The sequence below is a fragment of the Desmodus rotundus genome, chromosome 11, assembly GCF_022682495.2.
Source record: "Desmodus rotundus isolate HL8 chromosome 11, HLdesRot8A.1, whole genome shotgun sequence".
In the NCBI taxonomy this organism is placed as follows: domain Eukaryota; kingdom Metazoa; phylum Chordata; class Mammalia; order Chiroptera; family Phyllostomidae; genus Desmodus; species Desmodus rotundus.
The window spans coordinates 12,368,943-12,388,481 of NC_071397.1; the positions used below are offsets into that span (position 1 = coordinate 12,368,943).

Sequence of the window (19,539 nt, forward strand, 5' to 3'; positions counted from 1 at the left end):
TCTCTACTTCTTTCCTCCATTCCCTGTCCCTCAGTCTCATTTCTTGGGATCACTTCACAGATAAAGTAACAGGCCTTTGTCTCAGACGTGGCTTTTGGGAAACCCCAGGTTAAATAGTGGGTTCATATACTATATCCAACAGAAAATGTATACAAATATGCACCAAAATACACATAAAAAATGCTCATAGCAGCATTACTCATATTATCATCAGATTGGAAACGAATGATCCAAATGCCAAAAACAATACATAAATTGTGGCATATTGATAATTGCATGAAGCAATAAAAATAAAGCACTGGATGAATCTCACACAATCTTGAGAGAACAGAGCCAAACACAAATGAATATGTATTGTAGATAAAATTTTAAAAGAGGGGAAGCATCTATTGTGTTGCTAGTCAGGGTAGTGTTACCTTCAGGCATGAGGTTGGAGAAGTGCTCGTAATTTTCCACCTTCTATTTCCTTTCTAAAGTGAAGTTACATGAATTTGTTCACTTACTGATAATTGGCCACATTTACAATTTATACACTGTTGGAGTATGTTTTACTTCAATAAAAAGGTTAAGTAACAGTACCTTTTTAATTTTTTATTGATTATGCTATTACATTTGTTCCAGTTTTTCCCCCTTTGCCCCCTCCACCCAGCGACTCCCACGCTCTCAGCAATCCTCCCCTTAGTTCATGTCCATGGGCCATGCATCTAACTTCGTTGGCAACTTGCCTACACTTGCTCTTAACATCCCCCTGACTATTTGGTAACCACCAATTTGTGCTTCTTAATCCCTGCACCTTCCCCCCCACTCCCCCAGAGCCCCCTCCGCACTGGCTACCATCCCAATGTTCTCCATATCTATGATTCTGTTTCCATTCTGCTTGTTTGCTTAGTTTGTTTTTTAGATTCAGTTGTTAATAGTCATGTATTTTTGCCATTTTAATGTTCATAGTTTCAATCTTCTTCTTTTTCTTAAATAAGTCCCTTCAGCCTTTCATATAATAATGATGATGAACCCCTATAGTTTTACCTTGTCTGGGAAGCACTTTATCTGCCCTTCGATTCTAAATGATAGCTTTGCTGGTTAGAGTCATCTTGGATGTAGGTCCTTGCTTTCATCACTTTGAATACTTCTTGCCAATCCCTTCTAGCCTGTAAAGTATCTTTAGAGAAATCAGCTGACAGTCTTATGGGAACTCCTTTGCAGGTAATTATCTGCTTTTTTCTTGCTGCTTTTAAGATTATACCTTTGGTATTTTAATTATGATGTGTCTTGGCGTGGTCTTCTTTGCATCCATCTTGTTTGGGATTGTCTGCACTTCCTGGACTTATATGTCTATTTCCTTCACCAAATTAGGGAAGCTTTCTTTCATTATATTTTCAAATAGATTTCTAGTTCCTTGCTCTTTCTCTTCTCCTTCTGGCACCACTATGATGTGAATGTTGGAACATTTGAAGTTGTCCCAGGGACTCCTTACACTATCCTCAGCTTTCTGGAATCTTTTTTTTCATCTTGCAGTACTGATTGTCTTTTTCTTCCTTATGTTCCAAATAATTGATTTGATCGTTGGTTTCATCCACTCCACTGTTGATTCCTTATAAATTGTTCTTTATTTCAATTAGTGTATCCTTCATTTCTGCCTGGGTCTTTTTTATGCTGTTGAAAGTACCCACTGAGTTCCTTGAGCATCCTTATAGCCAGTGTTTTAAACTCTGTATCTGACAGATCACTTATCTCCAGTTTGTTCAGTTCTTCTTCTGGAGTTTTGTTCTGTCCTTTCATTTGGGCCACGTTTCCTTGTCTCCTCACTTTGGCAGCCTCCCTGTGTTTGTTTCTGTGTATTGGGTAGAGCTGCTTTGACTCCATGTCTTGGCAGCATGACCTAATGTAGTAGGTGTCCTATAGGTTACAGTGGCACAGCCTCCCCTATCACCCAAGCTGGGCACTTGAGGTGCTCCCTCTATGTGGGCTGAGCACTCCCTGCTCTTATAGATGAGTTTGATTGCTGTCAGCAAGTCAATGGGAGGGATTTACCCAGTCCAGACAGCTGATAGAACTGGCTATGACTCCTGGCCAGCAATCACCTCCCTCTCTGGCTTGTGGAGATGGTTAGGTCATGCTCCAACGTGGTCTGTAACTGTCCGCTGGGTACTCAGGCTCTGGGGTTTCCTCAGTGGTTTAGGCTAAGGTCAGCCTTCACCTGTTTTCTGTCTGGGGCCCCTTGGTGTAATCTATAAATCGACTTGCACATGGCTGTTGCTAGTGCGGGGCCTGGGGCCACTCAGCGAGAGGGATGGGGGCTGGCTCCAGCTGTTGCTTATTTGAGCAGATTTAGGATGGTGTGAGGCCTGCACCTGGCCTAGCCTTTCATATGGAAAAGCCTCAGTCACCAGCTTAGATGGGCTTGTAAATTGGATGGGGTGGACCCTTGGGTAATCGTTCGGTTGGGCTTACCGTATGAGCCAGGTTGATGGAGATTCAGATATGGTGCTCCCACACTGTGGCTCCATTGCAGAGGAGAGCTCAGAAAAGGTACAATGGCTGCTGTCTGCAGCTCTGTCTGGGCGGAAGCTGCCCCCCAGCTCTCACCCTAGTGCTAGACACTTCCGTTCCCCTCCACATGCTACTGGTGCCCTTCCAGATGCTGCCCATTGCTGGAGCCCCAAATATGTGAGTCTGGGTAAGTCCATGCGCAGTGTGAGGCCCTTTAGAAGAGGCCTGAGAATCCCAGTTTCCTCTACCAACCCAACCACCAGTGGTTTTTACAGCCAGAAGTTATGGGGACTTATCTTCCTGGCACTGGAACCCTGGGCTGGGTGGTCTGGTGTGGGGCTGTTCCCGAGATACCCTGTTTTATAGCCACCAAATGTGGGTTGGGGACCAGCTGGTTCCACGCCTGCATGGTTCTACCCCTCCACCCTTCCTACCCATCTGGATGAATGCAGTTTCTTTAATTCCTTAGTTGGTCTTCAGCACGGCTCAATTTTCTGATGGTTCTGAGTGCTGTACGTTCTATAGTTTAGCTGTAATTTTGATGTGGTTGTGCGAGGCGGTGAGCGCATTTACCTACCCCTCCATCTCGACTGGAATTCCTCAGTAACAGTACATTGTACCAAGAAACAGAACAAGAACTTCAGACAAAAAAACTTTGAATGTGAAAAAAAAAAGACTAAGGTGTGGAAGATGAAGACTCTTAAATGGTGTAACAAAAAGAAAAGTTGGAAAGTATCAAGAGATGAACAATCAACGAATTTAAAAGGTTCAACATCCAACTAATATGAGAGCCAAAAAGGGTAAACAGAAAATGAATTAAAGGAAAATGTAAACTAAAAAAAAAAGAATTTGCTAGAAAAAAAAGAGATACAAGCCTTTAAAATGAAAGGGACCCCTAAGGGGCAAGAGGAGTATCCTTAGATAGTAAGTGTAAAATTTCAGGGAACTGAGGACTTTATGAAAGGAGGAGGGGTAGGGAGCGGGTAGGTGCAGAGGCACGGAGAAACACAAAGTGGCACAAGATTTCCCAGTAGCAACCCTGACCCCCTTTGCAGATGGTGACCAAGTTAAGAGATATCAGTACATTTCCTTGTACAGAGTCGCATTGTTCCAGTTTTATTGGTTTTGATTTGCAGTCCCTGCCTGTTGTGGACCGGATTGTGTGCCCTCAAAATTCATTATGTTGAAGTCCTAAACCCCTAACTGGATCAGGATACTTGGGTCCTGCTGCCAACTTACACTAAAACGTCACACAAGGCACCTCACAGCTTTTTTTGAACGGTCCCTAAGGCCCCTCCTGGCTTAATGCTTCCTGAGTGTGTCACCTTAATGAACAGCTGAAAAGATGAGAACTAGAGGAGCTGGGATCTTCATTAGATTTTTCTAGAAATGACAGGGTCTTGTCAGAAACTGAAACTAATAATAGGATCCTAGTTTTACCTCAAGAGGTCAGAAAGCATTTTGAAAAGCAACTTTAAATTTACTTGTAGGAATTCTAAATCAAAACAGCAGATGACAAAGGGAGAAATCGCAAAGCACATAGTAAGAAAAATCTTAACTGAGTCATTGTACAAAATAGGTGCTGGAGGATGTTGAACAAAAGTGATGGAATAGGGAAAAGTTAATTCCTCTGACCTTCTAAAAAGTCTTATTTACAATTAGGTTGGCTAGTCTAAATTTCATTTCTATGTGCTATTTTTTTGTTAACTGCATACAAAGTATGACCACGAAGAGAAGCAGGTAAAGCCTAAACAAGAAAGTTTATCAAAGGATGATGAGTGACTAGATTTTCCCAGCAAACTTTAAAATTTTATTTTCCTTCAGGTGAGCTCTCCTAGTATTTCACAGGAGAAGAATTATCAGCAAATAAAAGAAATCATTCAATAATCAAATGTTTGTATCAGGATTTTAATGATTTCATCAAAGTTACAGAATTTACTTTGTTCTCACTATTAAGGTAACAGCACCTTCTAAAATGAATTTAATGAAACAGTTTGATTAAATGTACAGATAGCACTTAAATAGTCATGAAGAGACCAATTTCCTTTCAGTCATTCTATTGGCATCTCAGTAATGCAGGTAAGTCCATAGCTGCAAAGCAAGCCAAAGTGACCGGTCCCATTTCTGGAATGTCTAACCCAGAGTTCAGACTTCTTGGGTTTGCTACCTGCCATCTAACTTCTTAGCCTTTTAATCCGTAGTACATTTCCAGGGACTCTGTTCTAACCTATTACGAGGTTGTATAATAAAATGAGAGGTGCTAACATTTTTTATTGGCATCATTTTAGAAATAATTCACCCAGCTCATTTTAGGAGCCCTTAAATTCAATGGTAGTTTTAACCATGCCGCTTTTGTCCTGTACATCTAATTTATCCTTTCTTTCTAAAATATATTTCCCGTTTTTCCTGTCCAGTTGGTGCATATTTAACATGAAATCACAGTGTTTTCTATGGGCCATGTGGTTCTGTTGGTTTCTATTTTCTTCAAGGAAAGCTGTTCTTTGCAGGGCTCCCTCTTTCCCCTGAGAAACCATAGGCAATACCACCCTCTCTCCAACCCAACTACTTAAAAGAACCAAAACACAGCTCCAGGTGGTTGGAAGGAGAGGAGCCGAGATGACCAGGCAGGTGAAAAACTACCCAGAAAGTCAAGTCTGCTTGTGAACTTGGATTCGTCTTTGATTCCACCGAGCACCTGGGGAAGGGCAAATATTCTAATATTTCATGGAACAAGGCTGTAATCCAGCCTCCTCTTGTTTCAACACCGGTTACTTCTAAGCGTTATTTTGCTAGTTTTTGCCATCAGGCACCTTTAGCACTGCACCGTGGACAACGATGGTCCTGCCTAATTTTTTTCCCTACGCTCCACACACCTCCTGTCAAGGACTCAGTGGCCTACATTTTATGTAAGAGTTTATGCTAATTCTGGATCTCCAAATATTCACATGTAAAAGATGCTTTTCTCTGTTACTATGTGTTACCGGAAATGAAACAAACATTGTTTTTATCTAATTTGATTTTTAATGGAATTCATAATGATTTAGTTTTCAAAAGAGCAGATAATGACAGAACAAGAGAAAACATTGCTGAGATGATGCCCGATTGCCAATACTCAAGCCAGTGTTGGACTACAGAGGTAAGAAATGTATAGTCATGGTGTCAAAAAATTAAGAGTAAAATGACCAACCGGGAAATAGCAATCATGAAGTTTATGACAGAAAGAATCGGCTTAGAATGAATCTGCCAGTATTTGTGAGAAAATGAAGTGAAAACCCCAGTCCCTTGGAAAGAAGTAGGACAAGGAATGCCCAGACACAGCCTGTTGTCAGGACCGAAGCTCTCCAAAGTTCGATGCACAAAGGTCATCCCATTCAACGTTCAACAGTTTTCACTTTGTTCTAGCTCTCCCAATGTAAGTAAACTTCCTGCGTTGTTCAGGAATTATCAGAAATGTCATTTGGTTTGAATGACAACCAAGTACTGTGACATGGGCATAAAAAGTTGTCTTTTTCAACCAGGTTATAAGACCTAATTGTCAATAAAGTGCATTTCACATAAAAGTACCCATTAGGAGAGGAATTTAAAGTGCAATATATAAAGTACTTCAAATAGTGCAAAGTTGCTAAATATATACATTATATGTGCTGAGTCGAAATAAAGCAGGATCTTCTCTCTCTGTAAGCCAGACAGAACAACGCAAACATACTCCCACATTTCTAACACTTTGCAGACATGTGTAGGTTGGTCCATCTGTGTGGGCATGTGCACAAGGAAAGGCTGTGCCTGCATATGTATGTAACTACCTGCTAATGGTCTGTGCAAATGTCTGAAGGTGGTTTCCTAGAATTTGAAACCTTTAAACACTGACAGAATTACGTGACCTCCACTCCTAAGTAGCTTTAGGCTTGTAATAGTGGTTGAACTATTTCAGCCTGCATATCTGGTAAGGCAGGTATTTGACTGCGGATTAAATGTTTAACAAAAATTATAAAAAATACAATAACTAGGATGCTACCGAGAGAGACCCCTATGAAATGAGCGTATGACTCTTCTGGCTCATATTCTCCTGGTTTGGCACTACCGTGGAGGAGTGTAGTATTGTGGGCGTAAGGCAGTGCCCTTGCAGCCTCTGAACTGAGCAGGTCCTGGACGTTCCTGAGCGACCCGTTGTGTGGCATGGCAGGGATGTCGAGAAGGTGGCAGAGTAGTGGGTACAGATCTGTGGAGTTCATGGCTTCTCTTGTGAAATTCTTTCTGAAGGCAGGTCCGTGGGCTAAAAACAGCGGATGCATTTCTGCTAACACATTATCGTAACCATGGTTGCCTACTGTAAAGATAAGATACACGGAAGGTTAGCCAACCAGAAGGCATGAAAGCAGAAATAACTGTTGTACTGTCAAAGTCTGAACAAGTAAATGCAATTTTTATCCAATTTGACTTTTAAAATAGTCTTTCACAGACAATCTTTTCTGTTGTCAACATCACAATTCACTTCAGGAACTGAAAAGGCAGATCACTGCAAAGGGCGCTCACAGGCCAATGCTACCAAGCAGCACAGGAGGGAGGGTGAAGAGCAAAGCTGAGCCAAGTCAAGGGAAAAGGGAACGAACATTTTTTTGGAGGCAGGCGAACTACTTGTTAGGTACCTACTATGTTCTAATGATTGTTCTAACAGGTGCTCTTAGTCACAAAGACAACAGATCCATAGTTACTAACGGAAGGGGAGAAACAATAGATAAAGCAAAACAAAAGACCCCCCCAAAACCAAACCTCTAGTTATAGTTACAATCTACTATCGGAAAATCAAGGTCAGGACTTGAGGGTAAAATCTTGACTTTTGTGGTTCAGATCAGTATCCAACTTGGCACCACGTGCCTTGGCAGGGGCACAAAAACGAAAAACTTGAGGAGTCTTCTGACTTACCAAGTGATACAAAGTCAAAGGATGAAAACTGCAGAATCAAAGCTGCACTTTACTTATTTGGTGATGGCACTGTGAATTTTTATGTTACTTTTCAGTTACTGCTTGCACTCAACATTTTTCTGTAGTTAGTTTCCGGTGTACAGCACAGTGGATACACGTACATACAGATTACAAAGTGTTCCCTTCGATAATGCGAGAGCCCACCTGGTACCATGGATAGATATTACAATGTTGTCAACTATATTCCCCGTGATAAAAGCTGCATTGTAAAGGCACGTGTGCTGAGCATGGTATCTGGGGCAAAGGGGAAGAAGCTACTGTTGATGGCAACCTGAGAAAACACACAGACTTTATTCTAAAGGTGGTGAAGACAGTGGCTAGCAGATCAGTCTTTAGTACCTATATTGCTATGGGGAAATATGCCATGGGAATACAACATTAAAAAAACAATAATCCGAAATCAATTTCTCTGCAAAGTCATGAACTGACCCTTAGTCATCTCCTCGAAGCAATTCCAAATCTGCCTGGCCAAATCCATAAAAAAAGAAAGTCCTAATGCCATGATTCTTTTGCATTTATTCAAGTAAAAATAATGCTGGGTTTATGAAATCATCTGTAATTATTTGCCAGGGACTATGCAATTCTATGGAATTCTTTGAGAACATCAACATTGGGACATAGGCCGTTACCTAATTGGTAATTGATGGGATCATCATTCATTTCTGTAAGAACTTGGGTCATGAAGGCAAAGGCCATTCTCCCAAATCCCACTTTTTACTAGAAAATCCGATTTGAAATGAAACCATTATGACTTACAAAACCTTCCCCAGGGAGAGGGGCTTTGTTTCCTAGGGCAGCCCTCCCAGAAGTGCTCGACCCCCTTGGGAATATTTAACAGCGGATGCTTGAGGGCAGCGGTTCTCAGACTTCAACGTGTCTTCCACTCCTCGGGGCACATGTAAAATCACAGAGTGCTGGGCTTTGCCCTCCCGGCTTCTATCAGGAGATCTGGGCTGGGCTCTAGAATTTGCCTTTCTAACAATTTCCCAGGTAATTCGGTTGCTGCCGGTCCAGGGAGCACACTTTGAGAACCTCTGCTTTTGAACATCAGGCTTAATCTCTTGCAGAACTCAGGCTGAGGAGAAGAGTAGTGGTCAATATTTAATTATTTCGTTGAATAAATGAACATGATGTAGTATAAACAGGAGCATTATTAAGGTTCTCTCTCAAAAATAGGTGTGACTAACCTACTGCACAATTGTAGATCACCAACCCAAATCGAAAGAGGCCCCTTACATCACATGAACTGTACACCTCTGAGCAACTCCTCTAACGTAAGAGCTGACTGCACGTCACGTGAAAATTGGAACAGGTAAAGGTGGCGATCGTTCTCATGTGATTAAATATCGTTTTACAGGTCACTATCTGTATGAGATAGCAGCTTTTAGGACTAGAAACCATGTACACGTACAAATTACACAATGGCATACAAGCTGTTATATGAATTCCGTGTGCATTACAAGCGTCACTGACAGGCAACTGCTTTTCTTTTCCTCAATAAACGTGCCAGGAACCTAATGGAAACAAATCTCGGTGAACTGTGAACTGCTCGGCAGTGTGTGCTACTACCTCATCCACCAGAGCCCATGCCAACAGAGGGGGATTGAATATGGGGACTAGTCATAAAAGTGTTGAAGAGCAGAGAAGCACACGGTGATTAGGAACAGTGGGAACTTCCTATGGGCCCCAGGGCTGGAGGGACAGAGGTTTTTCTTAGTAAGAGCTGAGGCCACAGGAACAGTTGTCCAGAGGGAGCTGGGATCACAGAGGACATGAAGCCACTGTTAGGCACACAGCCTAAGGCAGAAAGTAGGGAGCAAATACGCTGGGTGTGAAAGTGTCCCACTGGGCAAACCTGACCAGAAACCAGTTCACAAAGCAGCCGAGGAATTTACCGTGTTTTGCTGTGCGTAATGCGCTCCTGTGTGTAATGTGCACGCGTAACATTCTGTGCGCTTTATACACGGGATTATTGTACCCCTGGTATGTGACATTATAACCATGTATAATGTGCGTCCTTATTTTCCGCTCAAAAATCTGGGCAAAAAAGTACGCATTAGATACGGCAAAATGCAGTAAGGCTGGAGGGTGATACAAAGCAGAGCAGGGAGTTTGAGAGCAAACACGCAAACAGCAGACACAATGAAGATGAGTAAAATCCTGTCGATGGCATTTCCATTTGGCTAGCTTGTTAAAAGTGGTATAAGAAGAAACATTACACATTAAGGAGGGCAGAAAGTGCCCCGTTTTGCATGTTTGAATTTTAAATGGAAGTTCCATTATATTACAAATTCATTCAGTGGCGATAGCTCCAAAACTGTATCACTAGGTATTAGGAAAGTACATCTTGACATATTATTTTCCATGACACGGTCACTTCTTTTTAGAAGTGGCTCCAAGGTGTAAAGCAAAGCTGGCCTACATTTGGTAGAGCCAGAAGGGCCGAAAGACCAAAACAAACAAAAAACCTAGAATGCTAACAATTGCAAACGAAAACTAGAGTTTACATTCTAATGAAATCAGAATATAAAACGGATAGAGAAAATAATTCAATTCACAAATTTCAGTTACGTTTTTCTCAGAAACAGAATGGTTATCACAACTGACAGTATAGGTCACCGTGCATATTTTTGGTTTGATGGCTTCAAGAGAAGTAAATGTTTCATTTTTAGAAGGTCGCATCTCATTAAAGCCCCAGGGGTCTTTATTTTGCTATTAGTGTATGATATTAGCCAGTTATTCAATCAGTAAGTAAACTGCTGTGTTATCCACAGCGTCCACTTTAGCAAACAGGGATGCAGAATGGGAAGAAATAACTGAAACCTACTTACACATAAAGTTATCCGACTTGTTCTGCAAAATATACCACCCTTCGTCAGCCACTGCTATAATTGGTTGAATGCGACTGTTGTATCTATAATGCCATCTTTCCGGAATCTCTTCTTTTTTGTAAACAGTCATGTTAGGATGAGCATGAGCTAGTGCCTCATAGACTTCATCAGATTTACCTGTAAGAGAAAGGAGAAGGGCGGGGGCGCTCAGAACAAAGCCTTCACTGCTATAATCGAAGAGAACAACCATGGCAACAGAGGTCGATCCATGCAGATACCCTACTGAGGGAAAACGCCAGCAAGCTGCACATAATGAAATCTAGCCAGACGCTTTAGAACTCCCATCCCCTTTGAGAGAAAAAATCTCAAGGGAGCAAACAGAAATAATGCATCTTCTGTTCTAAGGAAATTCACCTTAAACAATTAAGAGGTCATTGTAAAGAATCTGAAATCTCTAATTTGAGATTTCTTAAACACACACACACACACATTAATACTGCAATACTGAAGCTCAAACAGAGGGTTACATGCTGGTAGTTACTGAGTGCAGAGATAGAGAATCTCTAGGTAAGAAAATACGGTGAGTGGAGTGTGAGGGCTGGGTGGAAGGCAGATTGTAAAGTGGAAAAGTTCTTTAAAACCTGGAGGTCTTGCAAAAGTGCTCCCAATAACTTCATATGCAGTAAACCCAGGCACTGTCTTCATTCCTTTTCTGGTTTTTCAAATCCACTCGGCAGGGGTTCCTCCCTGCCTCCCACACCCGACAAGGCAACACCATACCAGTTTTATACGGAAAACTGAAGAGTTACTGCAATTTTCTGAAACAACAACAAACTTGCTATTTGATATTGAATTTGTTGCAAAGTCTGCATGTAGGCACATGTGCATGTTTTAACATCCACCGTTTCCTATGATTCTCTAAATTCCCCTGTGAGGGACAAGCTCTCATTCGCGCGGTAGACAGCTTTTCAAAATCTGTTCTCTCATGTGATGCCTAGACTAACCCAGGAAGTGATAAAACACAGGTCAGTGGGGTTGGCCCAGGTCTTGCTCTGCACTTACACTAGAACCTGGGGATGTAACACCAGGTGACAAGGCTGCTATGAGGCTTTGAGGAGAGGTTTATAAAAATTCAAGGTATTGTTACTACTTCCCCTACTCATTGTTAAGACACTGAAATCTCAGTTTGACCAAAGCTTTCCCCCTCCTCCTCTCCACTGCTTTGCTATGAAGCAGGCCCTGAGGATCCACAGAAGCCTTTGGAGGCTTCTGAGAAACCAGTGTCATTTTGTCTTCCCATCTCAGTCTTTCTGAGAAGGGGGCTGTAGCGTTCATCGTATTCGACGATTCCAGAATGGTTAAATCCAACTGCTAAAAATATACGGAGAACATCAATTCCAATACTCTAGGAAAAAAGTGAAAACTTACACTCCAAGTGATTGGAGTTGGTTTGAGGAAATAACAAAATATTGTTAGTTAGCGACTGACAGCTGCCAGAGGGGAAGCGGGGGGCGGTGAAAAAGGTAAAGGGGGTAAGCAAAGAGAAAGGAACGCTTAGGCACAGACAAGGGGGGTGGGGGAGGTGAAGAGGGTAAAAGGGGGATAAATGGTGATGGAAGGAGACTTGACTTGGGGAGGTGAACACACAGTACAACATACAGATGATGTATTCCAGAACTGTACGCCGGAAACCTACATAATTTCATTGGCCCATGTCACCTCAATAAATTCAATAAAAATTTAAAAAAATATCCTGTTAGCATATTCCAGGGAGTAGCTTGGGACTGCAGGTAAGGGACTGCAGGTAAGCACCTGCAGATAGCACTGAAGGAAGCCAGAAAGGAACCAGCTAAAACAGGTTAAGGCATCTATTATAAACTTAAGGCAACCAAGAGCTTGTTCTAATGGTAAAATCCCTGCTTCTGGGAGGGCTGTGAATGCCATTTTCAGAGTGGGCACATGAAGAGGCATGACCTGCCAATGTGCCCAGGCCTTCCCTATACCAACCCTCACTGTTATGACAAAAATTTCCATCAAGAATATGCATTAATTTGACAGGATAAAAGTTCAGAAGCTCCCCAGTTTGGGGAGCTATGGCTTTGGACATTATTCCCTGTGGGCTCCTTATTCAGCTACAAATAAATCTCACTGTGTGTGTGGCAACCACGCTTGTTGTAAATTCTGGTAGCTTGCTCACCAAGAAGTGAACCCAAGTTCAGTCCAGTAATAAAGAGAGAGAGAGAGAGAGAGAGAGAGAGGTTTCATTTTTTCGGAGTCTGAGGATTAAATTCCTGAACAGGACCACGTCCCAGGCAAGCCTGCTGAAGGCACAGAAAGAGAAACTCCCCGCTCAGCTGCACTCCCCGCTCGGACAGACCCGAGTTTTGCCTCAGGAAGAACTTACCCTCCTTCGGCAAAATAGCTGCTACCGGAGACTGGTCAATCAGGACATAGTGGTCTTTATCCAGATACTGGTCAAGTTCTATCACCCTGTCCTCCGAACACTGGGTCATCCCGTGATCGCTGGTGATGATCAGGTTCAGAGTGTTCCACAGCTTCGCCTTCTTCAGCATTTGGATGAGATACCCTAACTTGTTGTCAATGTCCGAAATGACAGGGCCCATGAGTGGACTGTCAGGCCCCAAAGTGTGGCCCATGTCGTCGGGGTCTTCCCAGTAGAGAAGCCCAAGATTGATGGGTTCTTTTGACGTAAACCATTCAATAATTTTGGCAACTCTATCTTCAAATGAAACGGACTCGTTGTAAAGCATGTAGTGAGTGGGGAAGCTCTGATGTATTTTTACGTCTGTTCCAGGCCACATGGCCGCACCACTAGCGTGTCCAGCCCTCTGATTTGTGATCCATATTGGCGTTGCTTCTTCCCAAAACTCAGAATCATAAATATTCATAGTATCCAAAGAGAAAGATTTGTTCAGAATAGAATCAAACATGTCATTTGCAACAATCCCATGACTCTCTGCAAAGAGGCCAGTTACCAAAGTATAGTGGTTAGGATAGGTCTTTGTAATAAAAATATTAGTAACCTGCTTCGCATGAACACCGTATTTCATAACATAATGAAAATGAGGTGTTGGGACTCTGTATAAGTAATCCCAGCGGAATCCATCAAATGAAACTAGCAGAACCTTTTGCTGGTCTGGTTGGACAGAAAATGTAATTGAAAGTGTTAATGTAGCAAGTATGAAGGCCACCCAGATGAATTTTGGAGCCATTTTCGAAGTACTTGATCAGCTCAGCATAAGATAATCTGCATAAAAAAGATATAGAAGTTAGTAGCATATAGAAAATAATTTTGTCTTGTATACTTTACCCAAACTGAGAGTGATAGTACTTAGTAATCTCAGTTACATCATAAATCGTAGCCTGGAAGGATTATTGTGCAGAACTCCATCTTAAACAGGACACCTGGGGCTACCTGTATATTAAAGCTAAGAATTTTAGCTGCATTAGAATGTTTTAGTTTCCAAGAATTTATCAAAAATGAAAACATTCCTCAAAGGAATTATTTTAATAGGTTTCAAATATCATTTTAAGATATATATAATTTACATACAGCTTTTCAGGTTGTATAATTTCATACATTTTCAGGTTGACCCAGACTTCTGACAGTAAAACACCTGTGAACATTAGCAAATTCAATAATAATGCTTAAAAAAAAAGATATATAGTTTTCAAAACCAAAGCCTTATTTTGGGTTGGCAAAAAAGTCCATTACACTTTTTTTACATAAAATAAAAGACACGTTTTTCATTTTCACCAATATCTATTGATTTGGATATTTTCAGTATGTTGGCTATGTCCTGCTATTGGTTTCTAATCGGTAGAGGCCAGGGGTGCTGCTAAACATCTTCCCATGCATAAGACAGCCCCACAACAAAGAATTATTTGGTCAAAATGTCAATATACCAGAAAACTTCATAAACCACTTTTGACATGGTTGATCAGTTACAGTACCTTCTCTAAAAACTGCACAAACCTTTTTTTTGTGTTTAGTTGCGTTTTTACCTTTCTTGAAATAATAAAGCATAATACACTGAAAATGTTACATATTTTCTTCCATCTTCAATATTAAAATGGGTGCACAAAATGCACCCATTTTGATATTTTTTAAATGCATGCTCATAAGACAGTTGTCACAGTACAATCTAACAAAACTGTTTCGAATGAAGTTAAAGACAACTAAGCATACTAAAGCCTTCATACAAAAAAAATCGTAACGGACTTTTTGGCCAACCCAATCACGGTCAGAGATGTTACTAGAAAAAGAAGAAAATATACTGACTTGGTTTCTTGAAGAGACATAACATTTGTGACATTCAAATATATTTGTGAAATGTAATCTGCATTGATTTATTATCAAATCATAGCCTTCTTTAAACTAAACAATTAGATTCCACAGTTCATACACACAGAAACACATTTCTGAAGTTTGATGTTGACCTTCCTAATGTCAAATTTGTTAACATTTAATCTTATCGGTGGTATGCGGAGAAAAGGCACTTCGCAGATTAAATATTATCTCTCCGGACCAAGGTTCTTGGTGTGTTCATTTTTTTCAATCTCCATATATTTCTAAAAAGCTTTTATTCTGTTCAAGAAAGCTAATAAGAGGCAACATGAAGACTTCCTGCCAAGATGGAGGCGTTGATAGACACACTGTGCCTCCTCGCACAACCATAAGAAGGACAACAAATTTAAAAACAAAAAATAACTAGAACTGCTAGAAAAGCAAACTGTATGGAAGTCCTACAACCAGGACAAACAAGAAGAAACATTCATCTAGAACGGTAGTAGGGGTGGAGACGGGCAACCGGGGCAGAGGACTCACAGCAATGCGGGGGCTGGAAGACGGGGCAGGCCCACATTTGTGTGGATAAACTGGGAAGAACAACTGGGGAATGAGACAGACCAGGCAACCCAGGGTTCCAGTGTGGGGAAATAAAGCCTCAGAACCTCTTACTAAAAAACCTGTGGGGGTTGAGGAGGCAGGATAAACTCCCAGCCTCACAGGAGAGTTTGGTAGAGAGACCTGCAGGGTCCTAAAATGTACCCAAGCCCACCTACCCCGGGGAATCAGTGCCAGAAGGGCCCAATTTGCTTGTGGGTGGTGAAGGAAGTGAATGAAAGCCAACTGAGAGCTGAGCAAGCGGCATTGTTCCCTCTTGGACCCCTCCCCCACATACAGGGCTGCAATGCAGCAACGTGGATTGCTCTACCCTGGCAACTACCTAAGGCTCCACCCTTTACTATATAACAGGCATGCTGAGACAAAGAAATATGACCCAAATGAAAGAGGGGATCAAAATTCCAGAAAAAATACAACTAAGTGATGAAGACATAGCCAACCTATCAGATGCACACTTTAAAACATTGGTAATCAGGATGCTCACAAAAATGGTAAAGTATGGTCACAAAATAGAGGAAAAAGTGAAGGCTATGAAAAGTGAAATAAAAAAAAAAGTACAGGGAACCAACAGTGAAGGGAAGGAAACCAGGACTCAATCATAGGTTTGGACCAGAAGGAAGAAATAAGCACTCAACCAGAACAGACTGAAGAAACAACCATTAAAAAAAAATGAGGAGGCACTTAGGAACTTCTGGGACAACTTTAAACATTCAAACATCCTAATCATAGGGGTGCCAGAAGGAGAAGAGGAAGACCAAGAAATTGAAAACTTATTTGAAAACATAATGAGGGAGAACCTCCCTAATCCGGCAAAGGAAATAGACTTCTAGGAAATCCAGGAAGCTCAGAGAGTCCCAAAGAAGTTGGACCCCAGGAAGCACACACCAAGACACATCATAATTACATTAGCCAAGATTAAAGATTAGGAGAGAATCTTAAAAGCAGCAAGAGAAAAGGAGACAATTACCTACAAAGGAGTTCCCATAAGACTATCAGCTGATTTCTCAAAAGAAACCTTGCAGGCAAGAAGGGGCTGGAAAGAAGTATTCAAAGTCATGAAGGGCAAGGACTTACATCCAAGATTACTCTATCCAGCAAAGCTATCATTTAGATTGGAAGGGCAGATAAAGTGCTTTCCAGACAAGGTCAAGTTAAAGGAGTTCCTCATCACCAAGCCCTTGTTATATGAAATGTTAAAGGGACTTACCTAAGAAAAAGAAAATTAAAAATGCGAACAGTAAAATGACAACAAACAACCATGAACAACTGAACCAAAAAAACCCCCCAAAAAACAAAAACGAAAAACGAACTAAGCAAACAACTATAACAGCAACAGATTCACAGAAATAGAGATCAAATGGAGGGTTATCAGCGGGGGCGGGGCAGAATGGGGGAAAAGGTACAGGGTGTAAGTAGCATAGATGATAGGTAGAAAATAGACAGGGGGAGGTTAAGAATAGTGTGGGAAATGGAGAAGCCAAAGAACTTACAGGTATGACACATGGACATGAACTAAGTTGGGGGAATGATGGTGGGAGGGGGAGGTACAGGGCAGAGGGGAATAAAGGGGAGAAAAAATAGGACAACTGTAATAGCATAATCAATAAAATACATTAAAAAAAGAGACAATATGGATAAACAATACATATGTACATTTTGTCACTTCTCATTGGGCCTGCAAATCAACTGAGGATGTTCTGTTCTCCCTTTTTCCTGTCCATTCTTGCAGAAAGGTATTTATAAGCCCACCAAAAATTGTATGTAAACATATTTTGTGACAAGAAATCTCTTAAATTCAGCTTTGACATCTCCCTAATTTGAATACACTGAAGACATGTTTAAACCTCAAAAATAGACCCTGTCTTGCCTTGCTATATATGTTATAGCTATAGGGAAATAAAAACTGCTCGGCATACTCGTATTTTGTTTGTTTTTTAATCATGATTTCACCATACACAGAACTGAATTAGTTAAACTGAAATTGTCTTATCAGTCCCTAGACAATGGTTCAAAATACACTTAAAAACTATTGCTCAGATGGCAGTAGTGTTTCCAATTTTGGAAGGGACCTTAAAAACCTGTTCCAATAGAGAACTATAAATATATTTACTCATATATGTGGAGGAGGATGGTGGTTACTTCCTCTTTCTATTACCCTCCTAATACAAGAAATGTTAATATGAACCAAACATAATTTAGGCCGAAAAACGAATCAACTACATGAACCACCTGATTTTCCTCTACTGAGTCAATTAATTTAGCAACTGTGGTAAGCAGTAAAGAACTGCTTTCGTGGGACAAAGGAAAACAAAGGCTAAGTCTTGTCTAAAGCTTAAGAATGTTCGCTAAGCAGAACCAACGGTATCACACGGATGACACAGAGCCACGAACAGAGAGACTGGGGGCTAGGCTGAACGAAATCTCAGCTTGCTTTCTTTTTCCTGCACAAAATGCTGCCCAGTGCAGCGGAATCCTTAGCTCTCGGTCCAGATTTTACTGGGCTGCTTTCCAGTTCCTTCTCCCCTCCAAACCTCCCCCCCCACAGACAAGTCTGGAAAGTCTGGTGGGCAGAGCGCTAAGAAACGTGGAGAGGGGAAGTGCAGGAGGATTAACTGTGTGCAGAGCGAATAGACGTTTAGAGAGCGATGCATTGCCCCACCGTCTCCGCAGGCTTCCATCCTAGACGTTGGGCAGGGTCTCGGCGTAGGGTACGCCCACCGATGCTGGCAGATGCCCCAACGTGAGCTGTGTGTGGAACTGAGGGGTTGTCTGGGGGCCCACCAGCAGCCCACATGAGCCGCGTGGGTCCCCGGGAGGGAAGCCGCCCACTCCCCTGGACTCACCTTCGCAGCGATCCGGTCAGTGACCACCGGTTTCGGACAATAGGAGGCAGGATCTAGAGGGGGTTCCCTTCGGCGGCCCCCGGGCAAGAACCAGTAGGTGGCAGAAGCGAGGGGCCCCCTTGAACCTTCAGCCACTCAGCAGCACGCTACGTCGGCACAGAGCACCTGACCACCACACTTCCACCCCGCAGGCCCCGCCTCTTGGCTTTCATTTGCTCCGGTGGGGCTCGTTACTGTTGGCTGGCCCCTGGGAGTCGCTGAACCGACTGTCAATCAGGAGGAAAGGGCGGGTGCTGCCTGGGTTTGGATGACCGCGGGTGGGGGGGCGGGAGCCCCCTGAAGCAAAAAGCCGTAGCCGAGGGTGCTGGGGGGTCGGTGCGGACGACGCTGGTGCTTTCTGTTCCCTGCGGTCCTCTCTTTGCCTGGGCACCAAACCTTTCCGTAGTGTGCCTTTTCTAGACGGGCAGAGTGCTGTAATCAGCGAAGCAGAGATATTATAATGCTCCACCCCCGTGGTTTGTGCATCCACTGTTTTTGTTAAAAGGACTTTTATTCTCTTATCCGTTAAGGGGTGTGTGTGTGTGTGCCTTACCACAAATTGGTCAATTACGCCGTACCCTGGGTTTTGTTCTGAGGAACGCCAAAGGATATCGGCAGGACGTTGACATTTAATATAAATCTTTTTATTAGTTGGTGTTGGCACCTCACACAAAAAAAATTAATTTAAAAGGATTTAATTTAGTCAGCTCTCCAGCCCCCATGTTTGTTGTCCAGGTTTTGATAATACTCGTGTATAAGGTCTCAGGGATCTGCAATGAGGAGGCACCTGAGAATGAACAAATTAAACCAAGCCAGGTTCAGGAGTAAGTTAATTTGCACAGGGAGAGAGGAAGAACAGCTACTGATAGTTCCATCTGGGCTCTAGACGCTTTTTCAGGCTTGGTTTCCAAACATGCATTAAAGCTATGAACTTAGGTCCTACTTCTCTTTCAGGAAGTCTTCTTTGGCCCTGTTTCTTCCGCTCCCTTACCGTAGTGAATTAATTTTTCAAGTTTTTTGGCAATCGATGGTGTTTTTAGGCCGGCAGGAGTGTGGTGGGCAAGTGCACAGTTTGCCAATTTGATGCCGACTATAAGTTATCGCGGTGACTTCCAGCTCCCCTGAAGGATTTGTCCACCTACACAATTTCCTAGGCCTAATTCTGACCACCCGGCAATGGGCAGTAATATCTGCTTGGTTGTCGCAACTTAAGTTTCAACATCTAATCACCCTATAAAACAGCGAGCAAAACCAGTGGCTTTGGCTCTGTCTGGAGTTCATGTTTCCTGTCGTATATACAACAGCTGTAAAATGGTAGACATTCCTGTTAATATCTAATTAAATGAGACCAGCATTTTGGTCATAGTTCTTTCTTGTCTCCTTATAGATGGGACAGTCCCTACCCCACTGACTCCTTTCTGATTGG

At 42.2% G+C, this 19,539-nt stretch overlaps 1 protein-coding gene across 1 annotated transcript; it reads right to left on the bottom strand.

Moving 5' to 3' along the window:
- Positions 1-4,380: 4,380 nt before the first annotated feature.
- On the bottom strand, positions 4,381-18,271 carry ENPP5 (ectonucleotide pyrophosphatase/phosphodiesterase family member 5). Its single transcript, XM_024557950.4, has 4 exons — positions 18,075-18,271; positions 12,709-13,572; positions 10,305-10,481; positions 4,381-6,817 (listed from the first exon to the last, which is right to left on the bottom strand). Exons 2-4 carry the CDS (start codon positions 13,535-13,537, stop codon positions 6,390-6,392), a joined length of 1,434 nt encoding a protein of 477 aa, XP_024413718.2. The 5' UTR covers positions 13,538-13,572; positions 18,075-18,271; the 3' UTR covers positions 4,381-6,389.
- Positions 18,272-19,539: the final 1,268 nt, after the last annotated feature.